Consider the following 27,272-nt stretch of genomic DNA (forward strand, 5'->3'; position numbering starts at 1 on the left):
TGGGGTGAGCATACTGATGGAAGGAATTGTGCTGGGAGCATCAAGTGAGAAGAGTGAACACAAAATGCAGAAGACCTTCTCTGCTCCCCCATCTGGAAAGCCAGAGGAAGCAAAGCATTTGGGTCTTTAGTTCTGTCCTAAATCTAGAGCACAATAGTTTTATTCAGGGGTTGAAACAAAATTTTTCCCGTTTTATACATACCCCTATCTTATACGTTTCTCTTACATATTGTGCTTACTACAAACATTAACTCACATCCCAACTGCCTTTGTAACCTGCTTGTGCCATCAGAAAAATCAAAGAACTGTAAATACAGGGTAGTCCTTGACTTAGACTTCGTTTAGTGACCGTTCAAAGTTACAGTGGCACTGAAAAAAGTGAGATAGGACTGTTTTTCACCCTTACGACCATTGCAGCATTCCCAGGGGCTTGGCAATGGGTTCGTATTTATGACGGTTGCCCTGTCCCAGTGAACCCCTTTTGCGAACTTCTCACAAGCAAAGTCAATAGGGAAGCTTGATTCACTTAATAACTGTTACTGTTATTTAATAACTGCTACCAACTTAACAACTGCAGTGATTCACTTAACAATGGTGGCAAAAAAAGATCGTAAAGTGGAGCAAAATTCACTTAAGAAATCTTTCACTTAACAAAAGAAATTTTAGATTCAATTGTGTAAATTGAGGACTACCTGTATATTATAATACTTGTTATTTGCTCAAATGACACCAAATATAGTTTTGTCATTAAACAATGGAGATATATAATTCAATGGAGAATTCCACAGTATGCTGCCCCTTGTGAGCCACAGAATATTATAGGACACTAATTTACGCAGACAACAGGAATTAGCCATGCAACAAATAATTCAAAATAGATGAATTCAAACAATTAACTAACCTAGGGACTATGAGACCAGCGTTGTGTAAAAAACTTGCTTTAATAGAGGGATTAACATTTTTAATAAATGTATGCGCTAATCTTCACTTAAACAAGAGTTCTCAAAATCACAACATTGAAATAGCAAACATTGTAAAAAAAAATAAAAAAAGCTAGATGTTTGGTAGAGTACTAACCAGTAACTGACAGCAGCTGTGAGACTCTCACCTCCATTTCCTCCCGATGAGACCTATCTCTGTCTTCAAATTCTCGAGTTCTTCTCCGAGCTTCTTCAAAAGCCTGCTGTGCTAATGCATCTTCCTGCTACCAACCAGAAACCAGAGTCAGGAGAAAAAAAAAGTAGTCTTACTTGCATTGGAATCAAATGTTTGCCTGACTGACGCTGTCACCTGGATGAATTCTACCTTTTGTGGGAGAACTGAATGATGCATCATGAAACAGAGCATACAATGGATCATACAACTGGAAGTTTTTAAGAAGCTGTTGGATAACCATTTGTCTGAAGTGGTGGAGGGTTTCCTGCCTGAGCAGGGGGTTGGACTAGAAGACCTCCAAGGTCCCTTCCAACTTCTATTCTATTCTATTCTATTCTATTCTATTCTATTCTATTCTATTCTATTCTATTCTATTCTATTCTATTCTATTCTATTCTATTCTATTCTATTATTCTGGATAAAAATTGATGATTTAAAAAAATAATAATAAAAAAATTGGATTTTTTAAATTTAAATTGGATTTTTTTATTTTTATCAAATTTATTTTAATAAAATGCTTTTGGAGTAAAAATCTATCTAAAGATAGTTTTCTATTTAAGACACATTCATAATTTAGTTTAATTCAGCATTAAATGCCGCTTAGTTATGTAGCATGAGGCTGTATATTCTGCAATATTGGGACTGTTTGTGAGTCAACAGCAGGTTAGAGGAGAAGCTGCTCTGGGACAGAGATGACAGTTGCTCTTTAAAAATTATGATTTAAATTGAGTTGATTTAAATCAAGCCTTTTTCTACTTATTTAAATCTTGCTTTAAATCAGGGGTGAAATGCTCCCGGTTTGGACTGGATCGCCCGATCTGGTAGCGATGATGGTGGGTGGTTCGGAGAACCGGTAGCAAAAATCCCTGCCCCCCTCCCCCCCATGACCAGCTGAGCTGTGCAATCATCAGAGGCTTTTTTTTTACTTTTAAAAGCATTTTTTCTTTACCAAAAAAATGCTTTTAAAAGTTAAAAAAAAGCCTCTGATGATCGCGCGGCTCAGCTGGGATCATCAGAGCTTTTTAAAAGCATTTTTTACAATCTCTTCAGCCGAAGAGGTTGTAGAAAAAATGCTTTTAAAAGTAAAAAAAAAAAAAAAAGTTGGCTATGCCCACCCAGTCACATTACCCCCCCAAGCCACGCCCACAGAACCGGTAGTAACAAATTTTACATTTCACCACTGCTTTAAATCGACTTGATTTAAATCAAATCCACCCTGCAATGGATACTGTTAATATATATTCTTTCAGACCCAGTGTTGCCTTGATAAACAAATGGGGCATTTTAAAATGGTACATTCACCCCATCGTTAATTATTCTATTTCTTCTCAAGTTCAAAATGGTTGTTTGTAAAATGGTACGGGTGTAGCTCACTTCAATATGAATCGGTCACCGGGACCAGAGGTTTGCTCTTCCAAGCTTTCCGACTCATGCTGGGGCCCATCCTCAGAACTTCTCAACACAGAACAGCCCGGTGCACACATCCTTGGAGATTGAGATGTTCCCTGAGGATGGGCTCCAGCACGAGTCCGAAAGCTTGGCAGAACAAACCTCTGGTCCCGGTGACTGATTCACATTGGTTCCCGCAACATTACCCTGGGACATGTATAATTGCCTTCATTCACGACAGCTTAATTCCTCTACTGTTATGGTGGCCATGCGTGGATTCTCACAGGGTGCCTGTCTGTGTTATGCAGGCAATGAAGAATAGGAAAAATGTACAACCTGTGTGTGGGCAAATCACTGCTGATTTGCATCTTAGCAAAATTAAGAAATATGCTTGCTCTAAGTGTTGATATGACATTTAAAAAAGGCGTTATCTTGGCATCATCTCTTTATAACCCTTGTGTATTGCACCAGATAATGCAGTAATAAACCTGGCTGTTATCAGAAGAAAAATGTAGTACACCTAGGTAAAATTCTTGATATTATTTGATTGTCAGAAGCTTTATTGAATATCAGTGTCTATAATTTCAGCCTGTCATTTTCAAACCAAACATGAGAATCTTCCACCATAAGTTTTATAATCTGGAAAGCTTTTTGTTGCATAAATCTAGTATGTTTTTAAAAAAATATTGTGGGGTTTCTGCTAACATTTCTCAATTAATTATTCTTTGCTGAGGAACTACATGTCCAGCCATACACGGCAACATGTAATTCTGATGCACTATTTCTAAAAAATATATTTATCTTTTTTTAATAGTATGTTTTACCCTGCTAATAACCAAAAGCTGCATGTATAATTGTTAATATAAACACATAACATTTGCTCATATTCCATTAGCAACCAGATTTTCCAACCGTTTACAGCTGATAATTGCTTTGGCTCCAGAGAATCCAACTATATTTTAATAGGCTCTGAGTACATTAAAATTTAAATCTAAAAATCAAATGACTATACCAAAAAAAACATTAAATTGCCTTTTATGCCCAAGGCATTTTCTGAGCCCTTAAGCTATTTTGAGAAGTGATGTAAAAGAGCATCAGCAGGGCTTTGCCTAATTTAATACCAACTTCTATTAATCAATAAACATCAGTGAAGGCCTCAGCTAGCTGCACTGAAAAGCAACACCCATTGCATACTGGATTCTGCTTTCATGTAGCTGATCCGGGCCGTTTGGGTCAATTTTTATCTGGGTGCAAAACAATGCAATTCCCCCTTTCAATGCGCCAAGATGGAACGTAACACCAACTGCCATTTGGGAATCTTGTTCCTGGCCATTGTCTCAACAGCTGCCATTTCATGATGTAAAAAGGGATGGAGAGAGGACGAATGTCAGTACAGAAGCCAAAAAGTTCTCTGTAGCCATGAAAATCCCAGTATTTAGTTTTACAAATCAAGATTTTTATTCTTTCTACAAAGCGTCACCTACCACAAGAAAAATATTTAACATCCAGTAAAGCATAACTCTCATAATCAAGCGATATTTACCAGCCCAAACCCAAATAAACTCAGTATCATCCAAAGAAATAGGAGTAAACTTCTACTCGCCTTCTCTTGTAAATATATGAATGACATATGAGCCAGAAAACTATGGACATTTAAATTATGAGCAATGAAAACTGAAGGAAGAAGGAAAAAGAACAACAACAACCTAAAGTCAAAAGAAAAAAGAATCAGGCAGATCCAAAGGTGCTTAACCTACTTCTTTACCATGACTCTGCTGATGTTTTCAATATATTATATGACCAACTTGGCCATTTTTAAGGACTTGTGGACTTCAGCTCCTACAATTCCCCAGCCAGCATGGCTGGCTGAGGAGTTCTGGAGCTGAAGTCCACAAGTCTTAAAGTGGCCAAGTTGGGAGACCCCCTTATTATAGAATTCCTTCAACCTCAATTTATAAATGTATTATAAAAAGGCATGAAATTTTGAAATCTCAGCATAGTACATGAGAAGCCTGTGGCTATCTTCTTTACCTGTGCTCGCTCCTCATCAAATTCTAGGCAGCCCATGCCGTCCAGTCTTTGGAGATCTATCCAGCCTTTCCAAATAACACAAACCCCATTAAGGATCATGGGTGCTTTTAAGTAGACCTGGAAAGTGAGAAAACAAATGCTCAGAGTGAGGGATGATGTCTAGGAACATGAATCTAGGTAAACATTTTACACGTCACACTATTCTCTCTTTCTGTATCTTTAATTTTAACGTCACCTACAATGGCTTTACAACGTCATTTTTTTAAAAAATAAAAGGCAAGAGGATGTGCAAAGCAGTATGATTTTTAAAACAAAACACAGTCCAGACTTGGAGGCAGTATTGTTCTAAATTCTAAGATCATAGGAAATTACCTCAAGACAACAAGAAATAAATCAACAGTATTCTGAGTTTTGTTTTAAAGTTGGAACAAGGTGTTTTTGAACCTGCCTCTCATTTTGTGCAGCCCACTACAGAAATCAGACTGATAACACAAACAAAACTTCAGCTACTATATTAATTAGGATTCTATCCGGATAATAGCAGGGCACAGGGGGAAAAAAAACACAACCCCAACCAACCAACTTTTAAAATAAAGATTCAAGCTGCAAGTTTACTTTCAAATATATACAATATAGTAACAGGGGGAAAAAAAAGCAGATATTCAAATACAAAGAGAATTTCATTTTGTGATCTGTGATATTCCTCAAATCTTACGTTCTATGTAAAAAACAAAAATGTATTAGGCAAAACAATATTTTGCCTAATACATTTAATAAAAGAAAACTCACCAAGAACAACAACAAAAAAACGTTACATAAGCCTGCACCCTTCAGAGTTTATAACACTAACAGTTTTTACTTTAAGTTGTTTCAAGGTATTTAGATTATAATAATTATGTTGAAACAAATGTATCCTTTTAAAAGTGCTGGTACAATAAATATTGTTCCCGGAAACATTTTGTAACAAATGTGTGGGAGCTCTGCTAGAGAAGTGAGACCATTCTGGAACTGAATTAAGTTACTCCAGGTTTTCTTTGAGAAGAAAATTCTGAGTCATTGAATACAGGCGGTCCTTGTTTAATGACCACCAACCACTTCAATAGTGCTGTATGACTGGAAGTCCTCAAAAGTTCTGGTTGTCAGAGTGTCCTGCAGTCATGGGATTGTGATTTGTGATGATTCTTGCCAGCTTCCCACAAGCAAAGTCAATAGGGAAGCCAGCAGGAAATCACAATCATGTGAGCTCCTCGCTTAAAGACAGTAATCGGGGATTACTGGGACTGCTGTCACTAAGTAGTATGGTCATGTGATGTTGCACTTTAAAATCGCAATGCTTAGAGACATAAATTCTGGTCCCAATTAGCAAGCAAGGTAAAATCTATCTGAATCATGAAAGATTTTCTGGTCTTCAGTTCAGGGAATTTAAAAATAGAGTTCTTTTTAATAATTCATCGGATCTGGACACACGTCCTCAGGGCTTGGAGATGCAAGATTCCTTTTTACAAGTTGTATTTCATTTGGCTGATCCAGAAGGAAAATAACTGGTATTATCTCTCTCCCGCCTCCAACTCATTTTATGGTCGCCAGCATGTAGGGAGAAACAGAGCAAAGAGCTATAGAAACTAGACATCTGCTCAATTTTTGTTGTTGTTAGTAGCAAAGTTGTTTCCGACCCATCGCGACCCCATGGACAACATTCCTCCAGGCCTTCCTGTCCTCTACCATCCTCTGGAGTCCATTTAAGCTCACGCCGACTGCTTCGGTGACTCCATCCAGCCACCTCGTTCTCTGCCGTCCCCTTCTTCTTTGGCCCTCAATCTTCCCCAGCATTCGGCTCTTCTCCAGGGAGTCCTTCCTTCTCATTAGGTGGCCAAAGTATCTGAGTTTCCTCTTCAGGATCCGGCCTTCTAAAGAGCAGTCAGGGTTGATCTCCTCTAGGACTGACCGGTTTGATCTCCTTGCAGTCCAAGGAACTCGCAGGAGTCTTCTCCAGCATCAGAGTTCAAGGGCCTACTTAACCCCAAATAAAACACTTGTTTTTCCAAAATCAGTCTAGGTGGCTCACCTTTCTTTCTTTCTTTCTTTCTTTCTTTCTTTCTTTCTTTCTTTCTTTCTTTCTTTCTTTCTTTCTTTCTCTTTCTTTCTCCCTCTTTCTGCGCCTCCCTCCCTACCTTTCTCTCTCTCTCTCTCTTTCTGTGCCTCCCTCTCTCTTTCTTTCTTCAGAATTTTTTTTTTACACCACCCCCAGCAAAAAAAATTCAAGAGTATCTTTTCTAGAGCTAAGTGTGTGTCACATCAGATCCATCCCTGTGATAGCAAGTGCACTACCGATAACTAGAATTTTATCACAGAAAAACACGATGAAAATCTGGAGGTCGTAAACAGGTTATCTTAAGAGACCAGGATGCAAGCCTCAAAACTCTGGTGCTCTATCAAAGACGCGCATCAAAATCGGGTTATGACGTGACATCCACAAATCTAAGTATAGCTTGTTCCTGAAATCCTCCTTTAACCCATTAATGACTTTTGAAACAGCACAAGAATTATTGCACCAGTTTGAAATAAGAGCGGTATGGTATTGAACGGATTACAGCTTATTTATTGCGGGTGGAAATAAAATCCCTGCTTCCTATTAAATTGTTTCCCAACAGTTGTGAACAACAGTTTGCAGAAGGAGCTATGCTTGGGGTTTTTTTCCCTTTCAAACTGAACCTACCAGTAGGAGCTTCTGTCTTCAATAATGAGATTTCAGTACAGATAGTCCTCGACATACGACCACAGTCGAGCCCAAAATTTCTGTTGCTGAGTGAAACATTTGTTAAGTGAACTTTGCCTCACTTTACAACCTTTTTTGGCCACCGTTGTTAAGTGAATTACTGCAGCTATTAAGTTAGTAATATGGTTCTTAAATGAATCTGGCTTCTCCATTGATTTTGCTTGTCAGAAGGTTGCGAAAGACCCCGGGACACTGCAAGTGTCATAAATATGACTCAGCTGCCAAGCGTCCAAATTTTGATCAAGTGACCACGGGGATGCTGCAATGGTCATGTGAAAAAAAGTCATAGGCCACTTTTTTCAGTGCCGCTGTAACCTTGAATGGTCACTAAACGAACTGTTGTAAGTCTAGGACAGGGGTGTCAAACTCAAGGCCCACGGGCCAGATCCAGCTGACGGGATGCTCAGATCTGCCCTGCAGGCCCGCCCTAGAAACAGCAAAGGACTGGCCCGTGGTGCCTCTGCCAACGAAAACGGAGCCCGGGCAGGCTGCCTGCGGCCTCTCCGAGCTCTGTTTTTGCTGGCAGAGGGCAGCAGGAGGCCGTCGTGGCAGAAAAAGGACCCTCGATGAGTGACATTGAGCTGACCACCTCCCCCCCCGAGGTTAGATACAACCCCGATGCGGCCCTCAATGAAATCAAGTTTGACACCCCTGGTCTAGGACTACATGCAGAGTTTTCCATTTCAAAAATGCCTCTCTCCAGACGGAGGTTATTAAAGAAAACTGAAGATGATGCTATGACTAAAGAACTCTTACGCTTAATATCAATAAGACTCTTTTATGAGGATGGGGTGGGGGAAGGAAAAAAAACACAGCTAAGCAGCAAAATGATAATGCTTCCTGGGCAACAGTGTCTTTTTTTTAAGCAGAAGTGTCAAAATCATCAATGTTTTGGCTCTGAAATGACAGCTTTGAATGTTCAGAGCTTAGAACAAAACACCTGGTGTTCTGGAGTTTTGTCCCCAATATGGAATAAAATAAGGCTTTCGCCTTTTTTCTTTTCTTTTCAAAATCTTTCAAGATGAAAAATCTTAAGAGTGCATTTAGCCTGTAAAGCACCAGACACAGCTCTCATCCACTTCTTGTCAGAAACTGTTTCAGGCGAATTGGAGGTGAAGGAGAATCAGTTAAAAGTTTTAAGAGTTAGAACCATTTGAGAGACTTGAGGGGGGGGGAAAGACCATTGCTAACTTGGCAGGTAAGTTTATATTGCTGGTTTAAATTGTTTACAATAGGAAAGTTATTCATGAGTAAGCAGTGCAGTGATGTCTCATGAATTGAGGGGTTTTTTTTAAAGGGAGACTGCCAAATGTAAATTGTGCAATCCCCGTGTCCATTTAGAAAGAAAGAATATAGGGAGAACAGGAGTGTGCAAAACATGTGAGAAATGAGTGTATTGATCATTTTGTTCCAGCCTCAGGACTTGTTTGATTCAAGTAGTTTCGTTCCGAGTGTTCCGGTTACCGAAAAGAAACCCCCATACAAGCAATTTTTTGATTCAAATAAACATACTGCCCCCCCTCACTTATATTATTTTATATTATTATATTATTTTATCACTTTATTACTGCTTGAATCTTCTGCTATAGGATTTTTAAAAGCATTTCTTTTGCTATCCCCCCCCCCAATTTTGGAGATGTACATTTACAGGTGGTCCTTGCTTAACAACTGGTTGCTTAATGATCACTGGAAGTTCCAACACCCCCCCCCCAAAGTTACTTTTGACTATATTGAAAGTTACAATTATTCTACCCTCTGCAGTCACATGATCACATTTCCGGTGCTTGGCAGCTGGCTTGCACTTATGTTGGATTGTAGGGTCCTGCCATCATGTGACTATAATTTGCAATGGTTTTGCCGAGTTTCCGGCACTTTTTGCTGGTTTCTGGAAAAAAAAGTTCCCACTCGGGAGAATGAATTTGCTTAACAATCACATGTTCCAGTTAACAACTCCAATAACCACTTTATGACTACTTTTTTTTAAAAAAAAAATTAAATACAAATAATACAATCATAGTACATATACATCTAAATACAAAAAAGAAAAAAAAATACTACAGCCCCCCTGAAGACCAATTTCCCCCCCCTTATATTTCTTCATCTATAACCACTAAAAAATATACAATATGTTCCAATTTTGCCCTTATCCCCTCCAAAACAACATATATTTTTGAGTAGGTTTATTCCCTTTGCCTTCCAATACTGATTTTATAAAATCCCCCCATATTTCATTATAATTATTTGCTTTGAGCATCCCTTTTTTAAATTTAATTTCTGTTGTTAATTTATCATTTGTTGCCATACTGCAAATTTTATTATACCACTCATTTCTTTGAATATCCCAATTTCGTCCCCAATATTTAGCCAACACTAATCTGCCATTATCAAATTTACAATCAATTGCTTTTTTTGTTTCATTTATATCCTGTTTTTCCACCAGCAACAATAATATAATTCTCAGTGACATGTCTAAATTTACATTCAAAAGTGCTCTAATTTCTCTAAACACCATGTCCACCACTTTATGACTACTGTAAAAATGATTATGTTGTTAAGCCACATAGTGACTGCAATTCTGGGCTCAATTTTGTTCATTATTAAAATGAAGGCTCACCTGTAGTGTGGATTTCCACATAACTTTTGTGACTACATGATGAAAAACAATGCTGCAAAAGACTTACCTGAAGTTGCTTTTGCTCAAAATAAATTACTTTCCCCCCTATTTCATGCGCATTCCACTCATGTCTATAAGCCAAGACACTAGATACAAGTAACAGTTACCTGTAGTAATTTTACACATTTTTGTGGGATTTAAACCAATAAATGAGAGTTTATCTCACTTTTCAACATATTCCAGACTGCCAACCTGAATTACAATTATTAAAAAAGCCCACAAGTATGCTTGGTACTCCAGCAGTTGGGCATTAGACATTATTTATTTACCAAATCCATATGTGACCAATTTCACCGAGCTCGTGAAGTGCTAAAGCAATGAAAATATCCCTAGCATGTGCAGCAGCACTCTCAACAATAAAACATCCCACACAAATATAAAACTTCAAACAATCAAACCATCAGCAGCAAATCATGAAACACCTACAGAATAATGTAACAAGCACAGTAACACCTTGCTATCATCACACACGAATAATCTCTATTATACAATCTGATGATTGTTACACTACGTCCTGCAGTTCAGTTTATAAGATAGCAACAATAGACAATCTCCACCCCAGGCCATCCCAATGATGCCCTTGAAGTGATGTCCTGGTGCCTGGAGGCCGTGCGGATCTGGATGGGGAGTAACAGGTTTCGACTCAACCCTTCCAAGACCGAGTGGCTGTGGCTTCTGGTGTCCCGATATAGCCAGCTTGTGCCATTGCTGGCTATTGGGGGCGAATCGCTGGCCCCCACAGACAGGGCTCGCAACTTGGGCATCCTCCTGGATGCATGGCTGTCTTTGGAAGAGCATATGATGGCCGTGGCCAGGGGGGCTTTTTATCAGGTTCGCCTGATTCACCAGTTGTGTCCCTTTCTGGATCGGGACTCCTTATGCACAGTCACTCAGGCACTCGTCACTTCCCGCCTGGACTACTGCAATGCTCTCTACATGGGGCTCCCCTTGAGAGCACCCGGAGGCTCCAACTGGTGCAGAATGCGGCCACGCGGGGGATTATGGGAGCGAGGGGGCACTCCCATGTGACACCTCTTTTGCGTGAGCTGCATTGGCTTCCAGTGGTCTTCCGGGTGTGCTTCAAGGTGTTGGTTACCACCTTTAAAGCGCTCCATGGCATAGGACCTGGGTATTTGCGGGACCACCTTCTGCCACCAATAGCCTCCCACCGACCAGTACGCTCCTACAGAGAGGGACTCCTCAGGGTGCCGTCAGCCAGGCAATGTTGGCTGGCGACCCCCAGGGGGAGGGCCTTCTCTGTGGCAGCTCTTGCCCTCTGGAACGATTTGCCCCCGGAGATATGAAGGATATCGGATCTCCGGGTCTTTCGCCGTGCCCTAAAAACTTTTCTTTTCCATCAAGCAGGGCTGGTGTGAACCCCCCACTTTTTTTTAGCTTTTTAAATTGTCAATGGGTTTTAGTTTGAATGTTTTAAATTTTGGGGCCAAAGTCATGAAATCCTTTTAAAAATTTTAAATTTTGTATTGGCATGTGTTTTAGTTTTGGCTGTGCACCACCCTGAGTCCACTAGGAGAAGGGCGGTATACAAATTGAATAAAATAAATAAATAAATATTCAACTCTTACATGCCTCTAGAACAGAATTTTCTGGGAATTGAAGTCCGCCAGGCTTAAAGTTGCCAAGGTTGGAGACCCCTGCTCTAGAATAATTACATTTCCAATATTTTCCAGAAACCACCACAGCAAGGGCATATTTAATATCCAAGGGGTAGCTGTTCCATAATGCTGGTGATATCTGGCTCCCTCCCTGCTGAAATCCTGAATTTATTTTAGAATAAGAGCTCTGAATCTTGCAGCTTGCCATTTTTCAAAAAAAAAAAAAAAATTCCCTTCCAACTGAAATGTTTCCCAATGTACAGGCAAACCCTGTTGCTCTGTGTTCTGACATTTTTCTTTAAACCATGTCAATGAATATTCCTCCCTGTCAGTGAAAGAAGCCCAAGTCTACAGCTTGGAAGAAACTGCTGCTATTGCTTGAAGCCGTTTGACCACATTTCCTTTTTAAAGATAAAACTGGTTTCCTCTTCATTTCTAGCTCTATTTGAGTTTTATAGCTGTCATATCCTCTTTACCGTCAGTTCCGACTTTTAAAACAAACTAGTAACCAAGTAAAATTGCCGAAATGGAGACCGGAGTCTTTTGAATGAACACTTTAGCCAGGAGTCTTGATTAAAGAAAATGCTGCTCCTTTTCACTCCTGCAAGTGGCACCATGAAACAAATAAGATGCCTCTGTTTACAGAGTTGCTACTTTACGCCCAAATAATGACATTTGTTTTCTTCTCTCCTACATTGCTCGAAGCCTGGGATCCTAGTGGAGGAGATGCTAAACAAACCTAGACCAGTTGGAAGGAAGATCCAAGGACATATTGCTCATGTCTGATAGCTCAGAATTCCGAAGAACTCTGATTAAGGCTATATATAAACAATGCCTGCTATTTCACAACAAAGCCAAGTAGCAGCCGGAGTTTTATCTTGGGAAAATTAATCTTGAGAACATTATTAACTCTACCCTGTATACAGAGATAACATTTATATTTCAAGCTGCATCTGTTTTGAAAACAATACCTATTATATACATTTTTTAAAAAAGAATACATTTGTCTAGTAAAATACAAAGAAATTTCAAATACGAAACTGCTTAAAATGAGCTTAGTACGTACATAAAATCTGAAATCCAGTTTTCGGCTGCAGACTACTGTTGCACCTTTAGTCAAGTTTTACAAGGAAGGTTCCACTTGCCTTAATTTAGGTTAACTCTATGAATCTAGACACAAGAACAGTTTTTTCCCGAACGCCATCAGTCTGCTAAATAAATAATTCCCTCAACACTGTCAAACTATTTACTAAGTCTGCACTACTATTAATCTTCTCATGTTCCTATCACCCATCTCCTCCCACTTATGACTGTAACCTTGTTGTTGGTATCCTTACGATTTATATTGATATTGTTTCCTGATTGCTTATTTGTAACCTATGACTATCATTAAACGTTGTACCTTATGATTCTTGACGAACTTATCTTTTCTTTTATGTACACTGAGAGCATATTCACCAAGACAAATTCCTTGTGTGTCCAATCACACTTGGCCAATAAAAATTCTATTCTATTCTATCTGTATAATATCAAATGCATACATACTGAAGACCTGGGGTAGAAATCTGGGACAAGGGCTTACAGAATCTTCTCTCTCTGTCTCTAAAAGGGAGCAAGAATGAGCTACAGCAATTTTTTTTTCTTTTTCTGGAAGCCTGGCATTCAAATATGCCATAGCTGATCATTTTCTAGTATTCAAATTGTTAAGAGGGCAAGCTATTTTAGCTTTGAGGTGACATTAAAAAAACCCTCTTATTTATCAACTTGTTTTCCATCATTAACGCAAATTTACATATAAGTACAGGCATTAATTTTAGACATACATGTTTAATACACAGATATAGACAACTATTCAGTGGTATAGAAATGAGACTCTTTACAAAAGCATCTTGAAAGAAACATAATTACTCAATACCTGATAGTAAGCAGTCGACAGTGATGGTTAGAAGCTTATACGTTTAACAAGCAGCTGCTTTGAACAGAAGTAAAATCTACTGCAAGCCAAGTCAGAAATTTGAAATTGTAGTATCTTGGATTACACATCAATTTCACTAACCATCTGCTGAAGCCTAATTTTGGTATTAAGGTAAGATATAGTAAGATATAAAACTTACAAAGAAAATGTTATGAATTACAGAAGCTTTAACTCCAACAGTTATTTTAACAAAATCCGAGAATGTGAATTATATCTTTATTGATACTCCTGATTTATGGTGAAACAAGCATATTTTAGTGTCTCAAGAGCATCCCAATGTTTCTCAGATGGCATCTATCTTTGAGCTGCCCACCACCAATGGATTCTCAATTCCATTAAACACATATCCTGTGACACACTATCAACTGCATTTTATGTTATGATGTTTACACACAAATGCACATGAAAAGAACATTTACATTCTGATATCCAATTTAATACTAGGCCCCATTATTACTAAGCTACTATTAATAATGTAAACTTCTATAGAAAACCAGTTCAGAGTGTAGCTCTTCTAAAGTTGTCACAAATCTTTTTTCTTTCTTTCTAAAAAGCCAGCTGAATCATTTCTAACACAACTGAATGCATGTAATTCACCAATCACCAGCCATCAGTTAGAGTCAGCATAGTCAGTGTCGCCACATGGAAACTGTAAAATAGTAAGAACATACCACCGCACTGGAATTCGTTTTCAGTCATATTCCCAGCAACTAGGCCTACCATACATTCTCACAGAATACACTCAGGTGAGTCACTGCTCAAATCATATCATCATATACAACTTGTCCTATTCACAGAACACAGTTGACAGCCTGTCTGCTTATTAGCTACGGCAATGAACCCTGAAAGTTGAACTCAACTGACTCTGAATCATCTTACTAACCAGACAAATGAAATGGCATTCTAATGTTGTAGTTTTACTAAGCACCATTCACAGAACAAAATAGTGTTGCACTGGCAACAAAGAATGGCTTGTTTTTATCAGCTTTATTGAAAACTTTGCTGCAGTCTGACAAACTGACTTAGAAGAAATCTTTCAAAGCGCTGACAAGCGCTCTTTGAGATAATAAACAGCAACATTAGGAAAATAAATAATGTTCATCATTATAATTACAGCAGCAGCAGTGTTAACGATAATATATATTCGATGTCTACCTAAAAGTCACACCCTGAAATCTTTGCCAAGCAAGCGCACTTTGGCTCACTTTGATTTGTGACAGGCCAAACAGTGTTCTCTACTATTTACATCACAAACATTCCAAAGCAAAACTCCACATCAATTATTCACAAGGGCAACTTGCCATCACTGTTTTAAAAGGGACAGACATAACCTTCTAAACCTTACCAGGTCTCTAATTACAAACACTCCTTTCTAAAGCTGTCTAGATTTTAAAATATAAACGCTGCAATTGAGATGATAAAATACCTAACAAGAATAGGGTGCTAATTACTGAGGTCCTGTCCGTTGACTTACAAGCAGTAAAAAGTAGCTCTGAAATACACTTTTCAGAATAGGTTGGTCTTCAAGCAGTTGAACATACAAGTAGTTCTCGACTTACAACAGGTAGTTTAGTGGCCGTTTGAAGTTAGAATGGCACTGAAAAAAGTGACTTATGACCGTTTTTCACACTTACGACCTATGCAGCATCTGCATGGTCACGAGATTTACATTCGGATGCTTGACTACTGGTTCATATTTATGACGGTCGCAGTGTCCTGGGGACATATGATCATCTTTTGCGAACGTCTGACAAGCAAAATCAGAGTCACTTAACCATTGTGTTACTAATTTAACCACTGCAGTGATTCACTTAACAAATGTGGCACAAAGAGTTGTAAAATGGGGCAAAGCTCACTTAGCAAGTTTCTCACTTCACAGCATAAATTCTGGACTCATTTATAGATGTACGTCGAGGACTATATGTATTAAGTCGTGTTCGAAAAATTAGGGCGTGTGTATGTATATCCATAATAGGAATCAAAGTTGTCTAGCTTGACTACCTGTCTCCTACAGCATCTGCCTGACCAGTTCAATTTGGCAGGACTGGTACTCCAGTTTCCATCCATGAAACTGAGCTTTAATTATGCTCTTGTCCAGGGGTGTCAAACTCAAGGCCTGGGGGCCGAATCCAGTCCGCGGGGTGCTTAGATCTGGCCTGCAGGGCCACCCTGGAAACAGTGAAGGACTGGCCCACGGTGCCTCTGACAGCGAAAACGGAGCTTGTGAGAGACCCTCCCGAGCTCTGTTTTCGCTGGCAGAGGGTTGCAGGAAGCCACTGCAGGTGAAGCCCGTTTTCTCTGGCAGAGCGCTCAGGCCACTACAGCCGCCCCCGACACGAGTGATGTTGAGCTGGCCATGCCCCGCCCGGCCACGCCCCCCCAGGTCAAACACAACCCTTGATAGGCCCTCGATGAAATCAAGTTTGACATCCCTGATCTAGTCCCTTAACTCAGCATGAAAACATAAGAACTATATTGCTAAATGAGTAATACCTACCTTGTCAATAACTTTGTTGCTTGCAAGGTGGAAATCCAGAACTATAACTAAGGTACAATATACACCTAACAGTTTCCTTACTATTCGGTTTTCAGAGGTTTACTTCTCCCGGTATATATGATGTGAACCACGATGATTTGTAGCACCTATTATTTGTAGCACTCCCTCCATGAATCTACCTAAGCGTTTTTTAAGGTCCCCAGGTTAAAGCTGTATAAAGAGGCAAGGGAACTGCACAACAATCCACAGAAATTCAAGTCTCTTATCACAGTTTGTAATACAGGTAGGCCTCGACTTACAACCACAATTGAGCCCAAAATTTCTGTTGTTAAGTGGACATTTGTTAAATGAGTTTTGCCCCATTTTACAACCTTTCTTCCCACAGTTGTTAAATGAATCACTGCAGTTGTTAAGTAAGTAACACAGTTGCTAAGTGAATCTGGCTTCCCCCATTGGCTTTGCTCATCAGCCTCGACTTACAACCACAATTGAGCCCAAAATTTCTGTTGTTAAGTGGACATTTGTTAAATGAGTTTTGCCCCATTTTACAACCTTTCTTCCCACAGTTGTTAAATGAATCACTGCAGTTGTTAAGTAAGTAACACAGTTGCTAAGTGAATCTGGCTTCCCCCATTGGCTTTGCTCATCAGAAGGTCGCAAAAGGTGATCATGTGATCCTGGTATATTGCAACCATCATAAATATGAACCAGTTGCCAAGCTAATCACATGGCCTCCATGGGGATGCTGCAAAGATCAAACTGTGAAAAAGGGTCATAGGTCACCTTATTCAGTGCCATTGTAACTATGAACGGTCACTACATGAACTGCTGTAAGTCAAGGACTACCTGTAATGAACTCAAGGAAAGTTGTTTCTCACTCTTGTTTCTCTGTAAAACATTCTCCCAAATACTGAACTTTTTAAAATGTGTGTGTAAAACTGATGGAAGAAGGCTGAAAATTGAAGGTGTAGCATTATGCTGATCTTCACAGCAGATTATTACAATATGGAAACCAGCAAAGAAACATCAGTTTCTATGAATGGTTTAACACAGAAATGTAATTAAGCCCTATTAAAATTACTTCCTTTATCTGTAAATTAATGGGACTCTATAACCCAATGAGATGAGGGGGGGCGGCAAAATGAATGAATAAAAGTCTACAAATGAATTGCAGTGTTTTCCCTTAAGCACTTATTCATGGTAAGACCACCGTGATTGCCAGCTGGCATTCTGCCATACATCTGGACAACAAACCTCACAGGAATAACCAATATACTGCTCAGCTTTGGAACCGTGTCACTCAAGTGACAGCAATTTACAAGAAGTGAAAGACCAACTTCTATTCTACGGTCTGAAGAGGCAGCAGATGGGATCCTGTCTTGTCATTTTGGGAAGGATTGTTTACGAAGTCAGCAAGGCTTAAAAACAATTAAGATGAATTTGTTGCAACACGAGCAAGGAGACCTTTTTCCTACCAGAAGAAGAATGGGGACCCGTAATGGCAACGGATGATCAAGCCACGGATGATCAAGCCACGGACATTTTCCTCGCATCTCTTCGCCTTCCTGCCTACCAATCAGAAGAAACAGACTGCTCTTGCTGAATTAATACCTCTTCTCTCCCACTGGGATGAAATTAGGAAAGACCGAGTACAGCTATTAGACTACAATTGCCTACTCATTTTGGATTATGTTACTCAATTTCCCTCTAAGTGCACAAGAGGCTTCCAACAATAGTATTAAATCTCAACAGAGCTGTGCAATATTCCAGTTCAATGGGGGGAAAAGTGCTTCAGAATGCGTCGAGAATAAAAGCAGCACCTGCCTCTGATTCATTGCTGTTTCCAGATTTGCACAGTTGCTGCTGGGAGGTTTTCGCAGCAGCCACCCCCTCATGGAAACGGTGCAGCTGCTTTAATGAGTCACATATAGATGTTACATCTGTGCTCCTATACAGTCTGAAGCATGTATTCCAATCCGAAGCATACAGAAGCCTAATCACAAAATAGCTCATCAAGGAGCGCACATTCGGATACAAACATATGTAGACGTAAACTTGCCAAACTCTTTGTTTATTTATCTGGATTTTTCAAACCCGGACTGAGCAGAACAGAAGCTAGATAAAACTCAGACCTTTTAAAACACTGGACGAGTTTTAGATGATGACCATTCTTTGGGAAGAACGTTGAGCCCAGAGGAACCTTACAAAGCAGGAGTTTTCAGTTCATTCTCTCCACACCTCAATCCTAACTGGAACTGCTGAAAGGAAAACTTGACACAGAGACCGAAGTCCCAACTCTTAGAAATTGTCCTGAATCTCGTGATTGCTGGTAGTGAAAAGTTGCCGAGTTATTAAGGAGGATCAGGACTGATCGTATTGCAGTTGTAGGACTCATTACAGAATTTGACCCACTGTCAGTTCCCTAACGTGATTCTGCCATTCAAATGGAGGGAGGGGGGAGCATGGGGATAAGCTGTATAAGCTATAAGCTTTTTCCTGATGCCTAAGCGCCCTGCAGTATTCTCACCTTCTTTGGAATGTAATAAGGAGGGAGGGCCATGTGGATTGTTTCAGTCTGTTGAAAGCGGAAGATGATCCTAGGAATGGATCCTTATAACATCTTCACACTTGTGGATTGGCTGAATCTGCATTTGGACGGGAGGGAGGGGTTCTAAAGCCCTATTTCTAACTGTATAGTTTGGGAAGGAATTTAGAGTCTGCTTCGCCTGTCTTGCTATCGCTTCTTCTCAATAAAAGGTTCCTTTTGAAATAACACGTTGCAACAGTCTATACTTTATTGGGAAAGGAGGAGAGGCAGGGCCTGGACATCCACTGGTCAGTCCAACCATGCTCCCACTCTCCACTCTCCAAAAAGACAGGTGATCAAGTGTCCTTTGCCAACACTTCAAGTGTGCTAGTCTGGTCCCAAGAATTGCTCCTATGAGTGAGCCAAAGAAGACTCATTCCACACCGTCTCTATTTTCCAGAGAGGTTTATCACAGCTTAGAGCCACTCCTGCTTTCCGAATACAGGTAGTTCTTGATTTACACCCATTCGTTTAGTGACTGTTCGAGGTTACAATGACACTGAAAAGGGGACTTAGGACCGTTTTTCACACTTACAACCACTGCAGCATCCCCATGGTCACGTGATCAAAATTCAGACGCTGGCAACTGACTCGTATTTATGATGGTTGCAGCATCCTGGAATCTTGTGATCTCCTTTTGCGATTTTTTGACAAGCAAAGTCTATGGGGAAGACAGATTCATTTCACAACTGTTACTAACTTAACAACTGCAGTGACTCACTTAGCGACTGTGGCAAGAAAGGCTGTAAAATGGGGTCAAACTCACTTAAAACTATCTTGCTTAGCAACAGAAATTTGTGGCTCAATTGTGATTATATGTTGGGGACTACCTGTAGCAGGCAGTACCTGTATTACCAAAAATCATACAAACCTTATATGCTGGCTGAGGAATTCTGGGAGTTGGAAGTCCACAAATCGTAAAGTTGTCAAGCATCTATGGAGATGCTCAGTCATCCAAGTCATGGTTGTCCCAAAGGTGCTTTTTAAAGAGGCAACTGGACTTTCTGATTTTTCTTTGAGGATGTTTCGCTTCTCATCCAAGAAGCTTCTTCAGCTCTAACTGGATGGTAGGGAATGGAAGGATTCATTCATCCAGTCAGAGCTGAAGAAGCTTCTTGGATGAGAAGCGAAATGTCCTCAAAGGAAAATCAGAAAGTCCAGTTGCCTGTTAAAAAAGCACCTTTGGGATAAAGTTATCAAGGTTGGAGACCCCTGATATAAACAGCAGAGCCTCAGGAGATGAACATTTATAACACATCCTTCTTACAGGCTTTTATCCAATAGAATTGCTCTCACTCTTATTTTCCCCAAATGTAACAAGCAGCTACGTACAAGATGGTAATTTTACAGGATAAACTGTAAAAACAAAAGGAAGTATTAATGCCGTTGCTGTCCTAGTCACCTTTCTCTCATCAGCTATTTCCCTTTTAGCACAGACAACCTGCCACAGGAAGCCGATCAGTTACTCTTGATGTTATCTTTGGTACCTGAACACTTAGCCAAACTATGGCTGGATCATATTATACAAAGTAAAGCTTCAGGCCATGATGAGTCAGAAGAAAAATAATTATTTATTTCACGTTCATGTATTTTTTTTCTAGGTAGCCCAGCAGCAATTTTCATGTATTGTACTTATCAACAGAAATTTTTAATGACTCTACTCCGGTTCACACCATCTAGGCACTTAGATGTTTCACCATTTAAAATATCTCATGCAATACTTCAGCCGCTGCAACTGTTTTCACCAAAAGTGGATGAGGAACTGCTTGATCGAAGGTTGCATTATAGAGAGATATTGAAGTGTTTCCTGCATTCTCATTTTATGATAAAGCAATTAGAATATATCAATAGTGCATCTACAATTGAAAGCTAAATTTCTAATTAAGAAGGAATTCTATTCTGAGGCAGACAGATGGACTTTGTAAAGTTGTATACATAAATTCTACATACAGGACAAGATTAACTATTCAAGTACAAAATGCTTTAATGTGCCACTTTTGTTAAAATGAACAATTCTATTCATTAGGCTCTGTATCAAGTTTAGAAAATCTGCAGCATAGAACTAAATGATACAATATATATATATGTAGCAAACAATTAAGTAGTTACTGTTCTTTATGTTAGAATAATTGCTTGCTGCTTGAGCCATAGTTAAAGGCAGAGTGCACAAAAATCGGATAATTGTTTTCACTGAATTATTTCTCACACATACACCGTAACCCCCTTTTAAGCCCTCACATATAATACTGGGTAAGGTAACTTTTGAGTATTCCATTGTCAGATAGTGAAAGACATACAAAGGAACCAGCAGGAGACATACTTAATGTTCTATGAGTTTACAAGTGCCATAATTACTATAGTTTTTATAAAACCTGCTGATTTCCACTACTAATTCAAATAAGCAACATCTTAATGTCAATTGGAAATCACATAAACCAGAGATAAATATCAAAAGGGCAATTATACTGCAATGCATGTTTTTAGCTGCTTTCTTCTTCCACAAAGTAAATAAACAACAACAAAATCTGAATTAACAGTTATGGCATTATGATTGTCCCAATATATTTATGAAGAATAATAAAGCTTAATATTTCATTACAGGACTTTGTCAAACCATGGAAGAAAAGTTAACAGCAATCAGGGCTTCTTTGTAATTTATTCTCTTCTACTCAGATTAAAATAAAGTAAAAAAAATCCCACAATAGATTAAGTGAATACACTGAAAATGAAAAAGGGCAACTGTAAAGTAAGTTCAATTACAGTATGTTTATAAGCAATGTATCTCCAAACTTTAACGTTGCCAATTTAAAAGCTTATTTCAAAAGTGGTACTCTTAGCAGACTAGTTTTTTTTTAAAAAAGAAAACTTTTATTTAACAAAATGTTCTTATTAATTACAATCACAAAGATCAGTATGGTAACTTACAAAAGTACACAAGGATTTCTCACCAATACAATCCATAATATGCACAGTTTAGCTCCAGAATCCTAAAAATGCAACCCACCACCAAACCAAAGCCTGCTAGTTGTGCTTTGTAAGCAACCAAAGAAGAATCCAGGGCTAAAAACTTAAGAGCGGTTGTTTTCCACGTAAAAATTCAATCCAAATTGAATATACCAGGGAAAAGTGAAAATAGAAGTGATTATATTTTAGAGTTCTTCTGTTATTAGCTCCCAATTTCTACTTGCCACTATAGTATTTTGGTTCCGACAGCGGGAGACCCAAATTATGGAAAGCAGCAGGAAAATAGCAACACAAGGCTCCATTGGGTTTTGGTGCACTGGGAAGGACTGCATAGAAAAGCCAGCAAACTTAATTATGTGCATTTGTGACAAATTAAACATCATGAGAAATATGTCACTGAATGACTCCCCCCCCACTTAAGATTTTTTATGACCAATATTTGTCTAGAGGTGAAGTTAAAATGAGAAGCTTCGGACCTGTTCCAATAATTCAAGTGCATTTATAAGAACAGACCATTTTCAGAGTACAAGGAAAAGGCTGAAATGCTAAATGGTGGAACTTTGTGCATAAGAAAACAGCAATTTTTGTTCTAATGTAATTCCTCTTAGAAGTCTATGTATAGAAAAAAATCAGATGAAGAGTTTTCTTCTGATTTTAAAAAAAAGGATTGGTGTAACAGCAATATATATTATATTAAAGAAGCACACACATCTGGAGAATTATAAGCAAATTTATCTTTTACATTTTACATTACTCAATAATGAAGAACAATAATTTATTTTGTTCCTATATTAGGTTGAAAATAGCTTGCCCTAGGTACAGTTAATCAAATACATTCTGTGCAGATTTTATCTACTGTAACCACACTAAGCATTTTGATAGGCAAAACATAGTAATGTTAGGCAAAACTAGACCAATGCAATTTTGGGGTTCTAAAAATACACATGGAATTTCAAATTCAGGGTGGGATTATTTTTACTGGCTACTTTTGAAAGAAAACCAAATACAATTATCTGTGTTTTCTAATATGTACTCTTTTCTACAAGGATTTCCTAGGTCTATGGAGATGAGCTGCCATATGTTAAGCTGACTATCAACTGAAATAATTTGAATGCTGAATTGGAATCTGATCGTTCTGAATGCTGTCAGAAATACCCTAACAAACACATCCTTGCCATCTGTTGACATCCAACCAAAATCTTTGCATGCCATGTATATTTCACTGTTCAGCAAAAGGAGTATTACACAGGGTTATAGAGTTCTTTTGCAGTTCTTAAGGATAATATTGCGTATACGAATTTTAAACAAGGTCTGATAATGAAAAAATATATATTTTAAAGGCCACTGGAGATAACACACTCCTAACAAGCAGAAAAAAATATTCTTTATAAACAGATACAAATTTATCTATAGCATTGTTACTGAAACAGTAATGTGGGGTTTCAGAACATTTTGCAGATAGCATGGACCATTTGCTGGATAACAGCAGAGTTTCAAGCAACTAGTCTCCATAAAAATTGATATGTGTAAGACATAGCACATTCATTCCACATAATGCTTTAAAGTTTTTGGGTTTTAAAACTTCTGGAAGACAGGCCTAGAGGGCTGCCATCTATCCCTTTTGTCCTTACCTTGCCTCCCTCTCTTTCAAAGTCAACGTATTCTCGGGTTGGTGTTTGCCGCTGCTCCCCCTGCCAGCTGGCCGGAAAAAACTGGAGAGACAGATTGGTTCCTGTGGCCACAAAAGCCTTTTAGAAAAATCAATACAAACAGGATCAGGGAGCAAGGCATTACATAAATTATGCAAGCACTCATTTATTTTTACATCAGTTTTATGTCTTAAAGCTGAACTGCGTAGAGAATACTCAAAAGTCCAAAACATGCGCTCACCATTTTTCTTAAGTACTAAGTTACAAACATCTGATTTCACTTTGACAATATTTGCTACAGGTTGCTGGAGAAATAAGATACTTATATGGAATCAATACTTTCATTATAAATTGTTCTTGGAGACGTTAAAATTCAAAGTACCATCTGAAACTCCTGCATAACTTTTTTAGCACTCAAATGTTTTATAAGGTACATTTTCCTGCTGTTGGTAATTTTATAAAAAAGCGCTTTCAGTTTTAGTTAGATTTACCTCTGCTTTACTACTTTAAATCATGTGGGGAGCTGTACAGTATAGCAAGCAGAAGGTTGAGCATTCTTTACTGAAACTTCTGTTAATTTCAAATTCTTTCCATCACTCACACAAATAGAGGAACACAAAACTGATGTATATTGCACAAGCTGACTAGAGGAACTCCAACAGCAGGAAGGAAAATGGATGCAGATATTGAAAGTAACATTTTCATTAAAACATTAGTTACAAATATGCTGCCAGAAATATTAATTAACCCCTTTCTATTGAAGTCAAGAATTTGTATATATGTATGTAAGTACAGCTCTATGTATTTCTTAAAAAACTGAAAGCCAGGATCAAAGCAAACTATATGCCAAAGGAAAACAAGCAAACACAGTCTCAAAATGCATATAATGGTGCTTTAGGAATCAATTTGAGAATAAAACAGACTTTGTAAGGGAGCAAACCATTTACCAGAATATTTCTAACAGCGAAGTCAGGTGATTGTGTATCTATCTTAAATCAATATGATTCCAAGAAATAAGACAACAAATCAGTAGCCTCCCTTGAGATTCAATACTTCCTTAAGGGGTTCTTTAGGTATTAATATCATAGAGAGGATGAGAAGAAAAAGGGTCACAGGTAGTACAAGCCTCATGGTTTAGGCTGATAAAGCCTGAAATGGGAAATTCTCTTTTTTCTCCTTGGAACTGGAATTTCCTACTTAGGGCTGACTTTATGCCACATCTTTTTGTTATAGGTGCATAGTGACAGAATCAAAATACAGATTAGCGAATCCCACTGTGTTCAGAAGACTACATTTGTAAGACATGTGGAATAAAGATGAATCTCCTTATGATCTCTGTCAAAAATGGAGGAATGGAACGAGTGAAATAATGCCTCAGAAATAATACATTCAAATTTGTCTGCAATACAGTTGCGAAGTGAGACTAAAATGTTACTTTCTTGCAACTTACAAAGGTTGTCAGAGGATTCGTTGTTAATTTTTTAGACACAAGGTTTACAGTAAACAACCTATCTTTATTACCAATTTTGCATTAAAAACACATGAATGAGCTGCTAAATAAATATAAGTAACCACATACAGTCTTGAAATTTGTCCATAAAATAAATTAAAATATTCAGCAACCATTGAGCCAGATGGCATTCTTCCAGATTATTTTATCGAAACAGTTGTTGTTTTAGAACTCTGTAACAACTTTAAGAGGCTTAAAATTCGAGAGTGTGACTGGTGGGAAAGATAGCATTTACACAGGAACAAATCAGTCCTTTCTATTAGTAACAGACATAATAAAGTAATTGTTGGGAACTTGTCTTTTTTGTGCTAATAAGGTTAGAAAAATGACTTGCATTCAAAGTCCGTTCAATTAAAAGAATTCAAACAGTGTACCATAAAACTTTCTTGAGAATGGACTGTCTTCTTAGATACTTGATATGATACAATGTGTGCAATTAAACACATTTTATTCTGATAGAATTGGACTATTTTTTACTCTAGCATAAAATTAAAGGAAACTAAAGGAAAGTATGGATCCAAATGAGAAATCTATGCACTTTGGGCCAACTCTTAACATGCTGTATTAATAGTAGTAGTTTCTATCTATATTCAAAATCTAAACTACAATTAGATTAACTACAGTTTGTCAGGTTCTGCTGAAACAGGATGAGTTAATTAAAAAAACCATACAGCTCTTCTTTAAGTTCGGATCTTGATAATAGTGAGAATTTAGTGTATAAACTTTAGGCTCTGTCATAATATGGCATGCTTTATTATAATAAATAAAGTGTAGACCGCATGCAACTAATTCATTCAGGACAAATATTACTGTACAGAGCATGTAAATCCATGATCTGTAGAAGGTAACCTTATTGCTATATAAGACAGACCTTATCAAGAGGCCAATCTTTAATGGGAAAAATATTGTTAAACGAACAAGTCCCATGCTACTTACTGAATAACAATTCAGCAAAAGTTAGTTTAATTATGACTCTTGTGAAAGATAAAAGCTTCCATAGGGTATATTCACTTACAAGTATCTATGTCAGCCTTCAACATAAAATATACGATTATCCTCTTTGCTGTTTTAAAAGTACACCTGAAGATCACAATGGATACAAAAAATCCATATAACTAAATATTATACATCATGTTACTATATAATAGATCACAATTACGAAGCAGAAACTAAAATCAAGCCATGAATTCCATGCAGTCCTTTCAAACAATCAACATTATGTCTAATTACATGGCTGAATAATGTACTTTTTAGCATCCAATAGTCCTTAGCCTTGACAAATCTTTCCTGTAACCAAGCTCTTAGAAGTGTTCTAAGCTAAAAAAAATCCTTAATATCAAAAATAACTAGGTACAGAAGCTATGGTAGCACTTCACCCACATTTAGCTACATATTTTGTTAGTGTAAATAAAGATAGATTACAGTTTGAATTTATCTCTCTGAAAGCCCCTTTTCAGTCCTTCCTGCCTAGCAATAGTTATTGATGAGGGTTTTTCCTCCTAGAAAGTTATCAGTGTTTTTGATAGCATATGAACTTTTATTTAGTTTAGATTTCTTCTACAATTTTTACTCTATTGTAATTGAACCTAGACAGAGATTTAACTGTTAAAAAGTGCCAATTAAGCACATGCTTTTCTAAACCACCTCAAATGCCTAGAGTTAGGCCATTAAAGTATGAGTAAACAGATAAACAGTAACATCATGCCTTGCTTAAATAAATGAATGACACAGAAGAAAAAAAATGCAAATGGCTATTTTTTTCCCCTTCTTTTTCTTCTTGTGCCATATCTGTCATCGGACGTTGGCGATCATGTTGGCAATCCTAATTTTTTTTTTTTTGGTTTATGTGAATTGGAAGGCAAATTGAAGGATATTTTTCTAACTTTTATATGTAACAACTGTTACAAAAAACTCTGAGAAGAGGTAACATTAACTTGGTACTATATAGGATGTGTTTTAAATTATAAATTTGGATTTAATTAGTTCACATTCTATATTATTTCAAATAAGATTTAATTATCTAATCTGTATCTTAATCCCCACACATTGTGCAGCAAGCAGATAGGGAAAGGTACAGGGAGCGAGAAAGAACAATGCTAACAGCTCAGAACTAGCATAGGAAATGGGCTAGATTCCTAAAAATCATGCAGTTTGTCCTGAGTCACCAATCAGTTGAAATTGAAGACACAAGTACCTTAAAGAAAAATATAAATGCACAAACTTACTATCTCAGATCGTCCATCCCGGCATGCATTCTGAAACCTGGCCTGTCTTTCTTCATGTGGTCTATCCCTGAAGCCAGTATATTTAATCTGCAAAGAGCAGGAGCTAAATCAAAAATTGAATCATGCCTGTTTTACAGTACCAACAAAGAGATAAGGGCAAGTCTGCAGAGATGATGGTTAGAATGTGAATATTACTTTTGTGGAAGCCAAGCAAGGACAATACT

The 27,272-nt window shown here is 38.1% G+C and overlaps 1 protein-coding gene across 5 annotated transcripts in view; it reads right to left on the reverse strand.

Moving 5' to 3' along the window:
* Nucleotides 1-27,272, reverse strand: part of CBFB (core-binding factor subunit beta) — a 42,012-nt gene that overhangs the window by 9,979 nt on the left and 4,761 nt on the right. Inside the window, exons 2-5 of one of the 5 annotated variants that reach the window (XM_070952905.1) lie at nucleotides 27,049-27,135; nucleotides 23,296-23,412; nucleotides 4,576-4,692; nucleotides 1,109-1,201 (exon numbers count right to left, since the gene is read on the reverse strand). In XM_070952905.1, coding sequence (XP_070809006.1) covers nucleotides 1,109-1,201; nucleotides 4,576-4,692; nucleotides 23,296-23,412; nucleotides 27,049-27,135 — 414 coding nt within the window. Of the gene's footprint in view, nucleotides 1-1,077; nucleotides 1,205-4,575; nucleotides 4,693-23,295; nucleotides 23,413-27,048; nucleotides 27,136-27,272 lie in introns of all 5 variants that reach the window. The other 4 variants (XM_070952904.1, XM_070952907.1, XM_070952908.1 and 1 more) reach the window with 4 other exon arrangements.

The sequence above is a fragment of the Pituophis catenifer genome, unplaced genomic scaffold, assembly GCF_029215685.1.
Source record: "Pituophis catenifer annectens isolate HBS135680 unplaced genomic scaffold, rPitCat1.0.hap2 SCAF_13, whole genome shotgun sequence".
Classification (NCBI taxonomy): Eukaryota; Metazoa; Chordata; class Lepidosauria; order Squamata; family Colubridae; genus Pituophis; species Pituophis catenifer.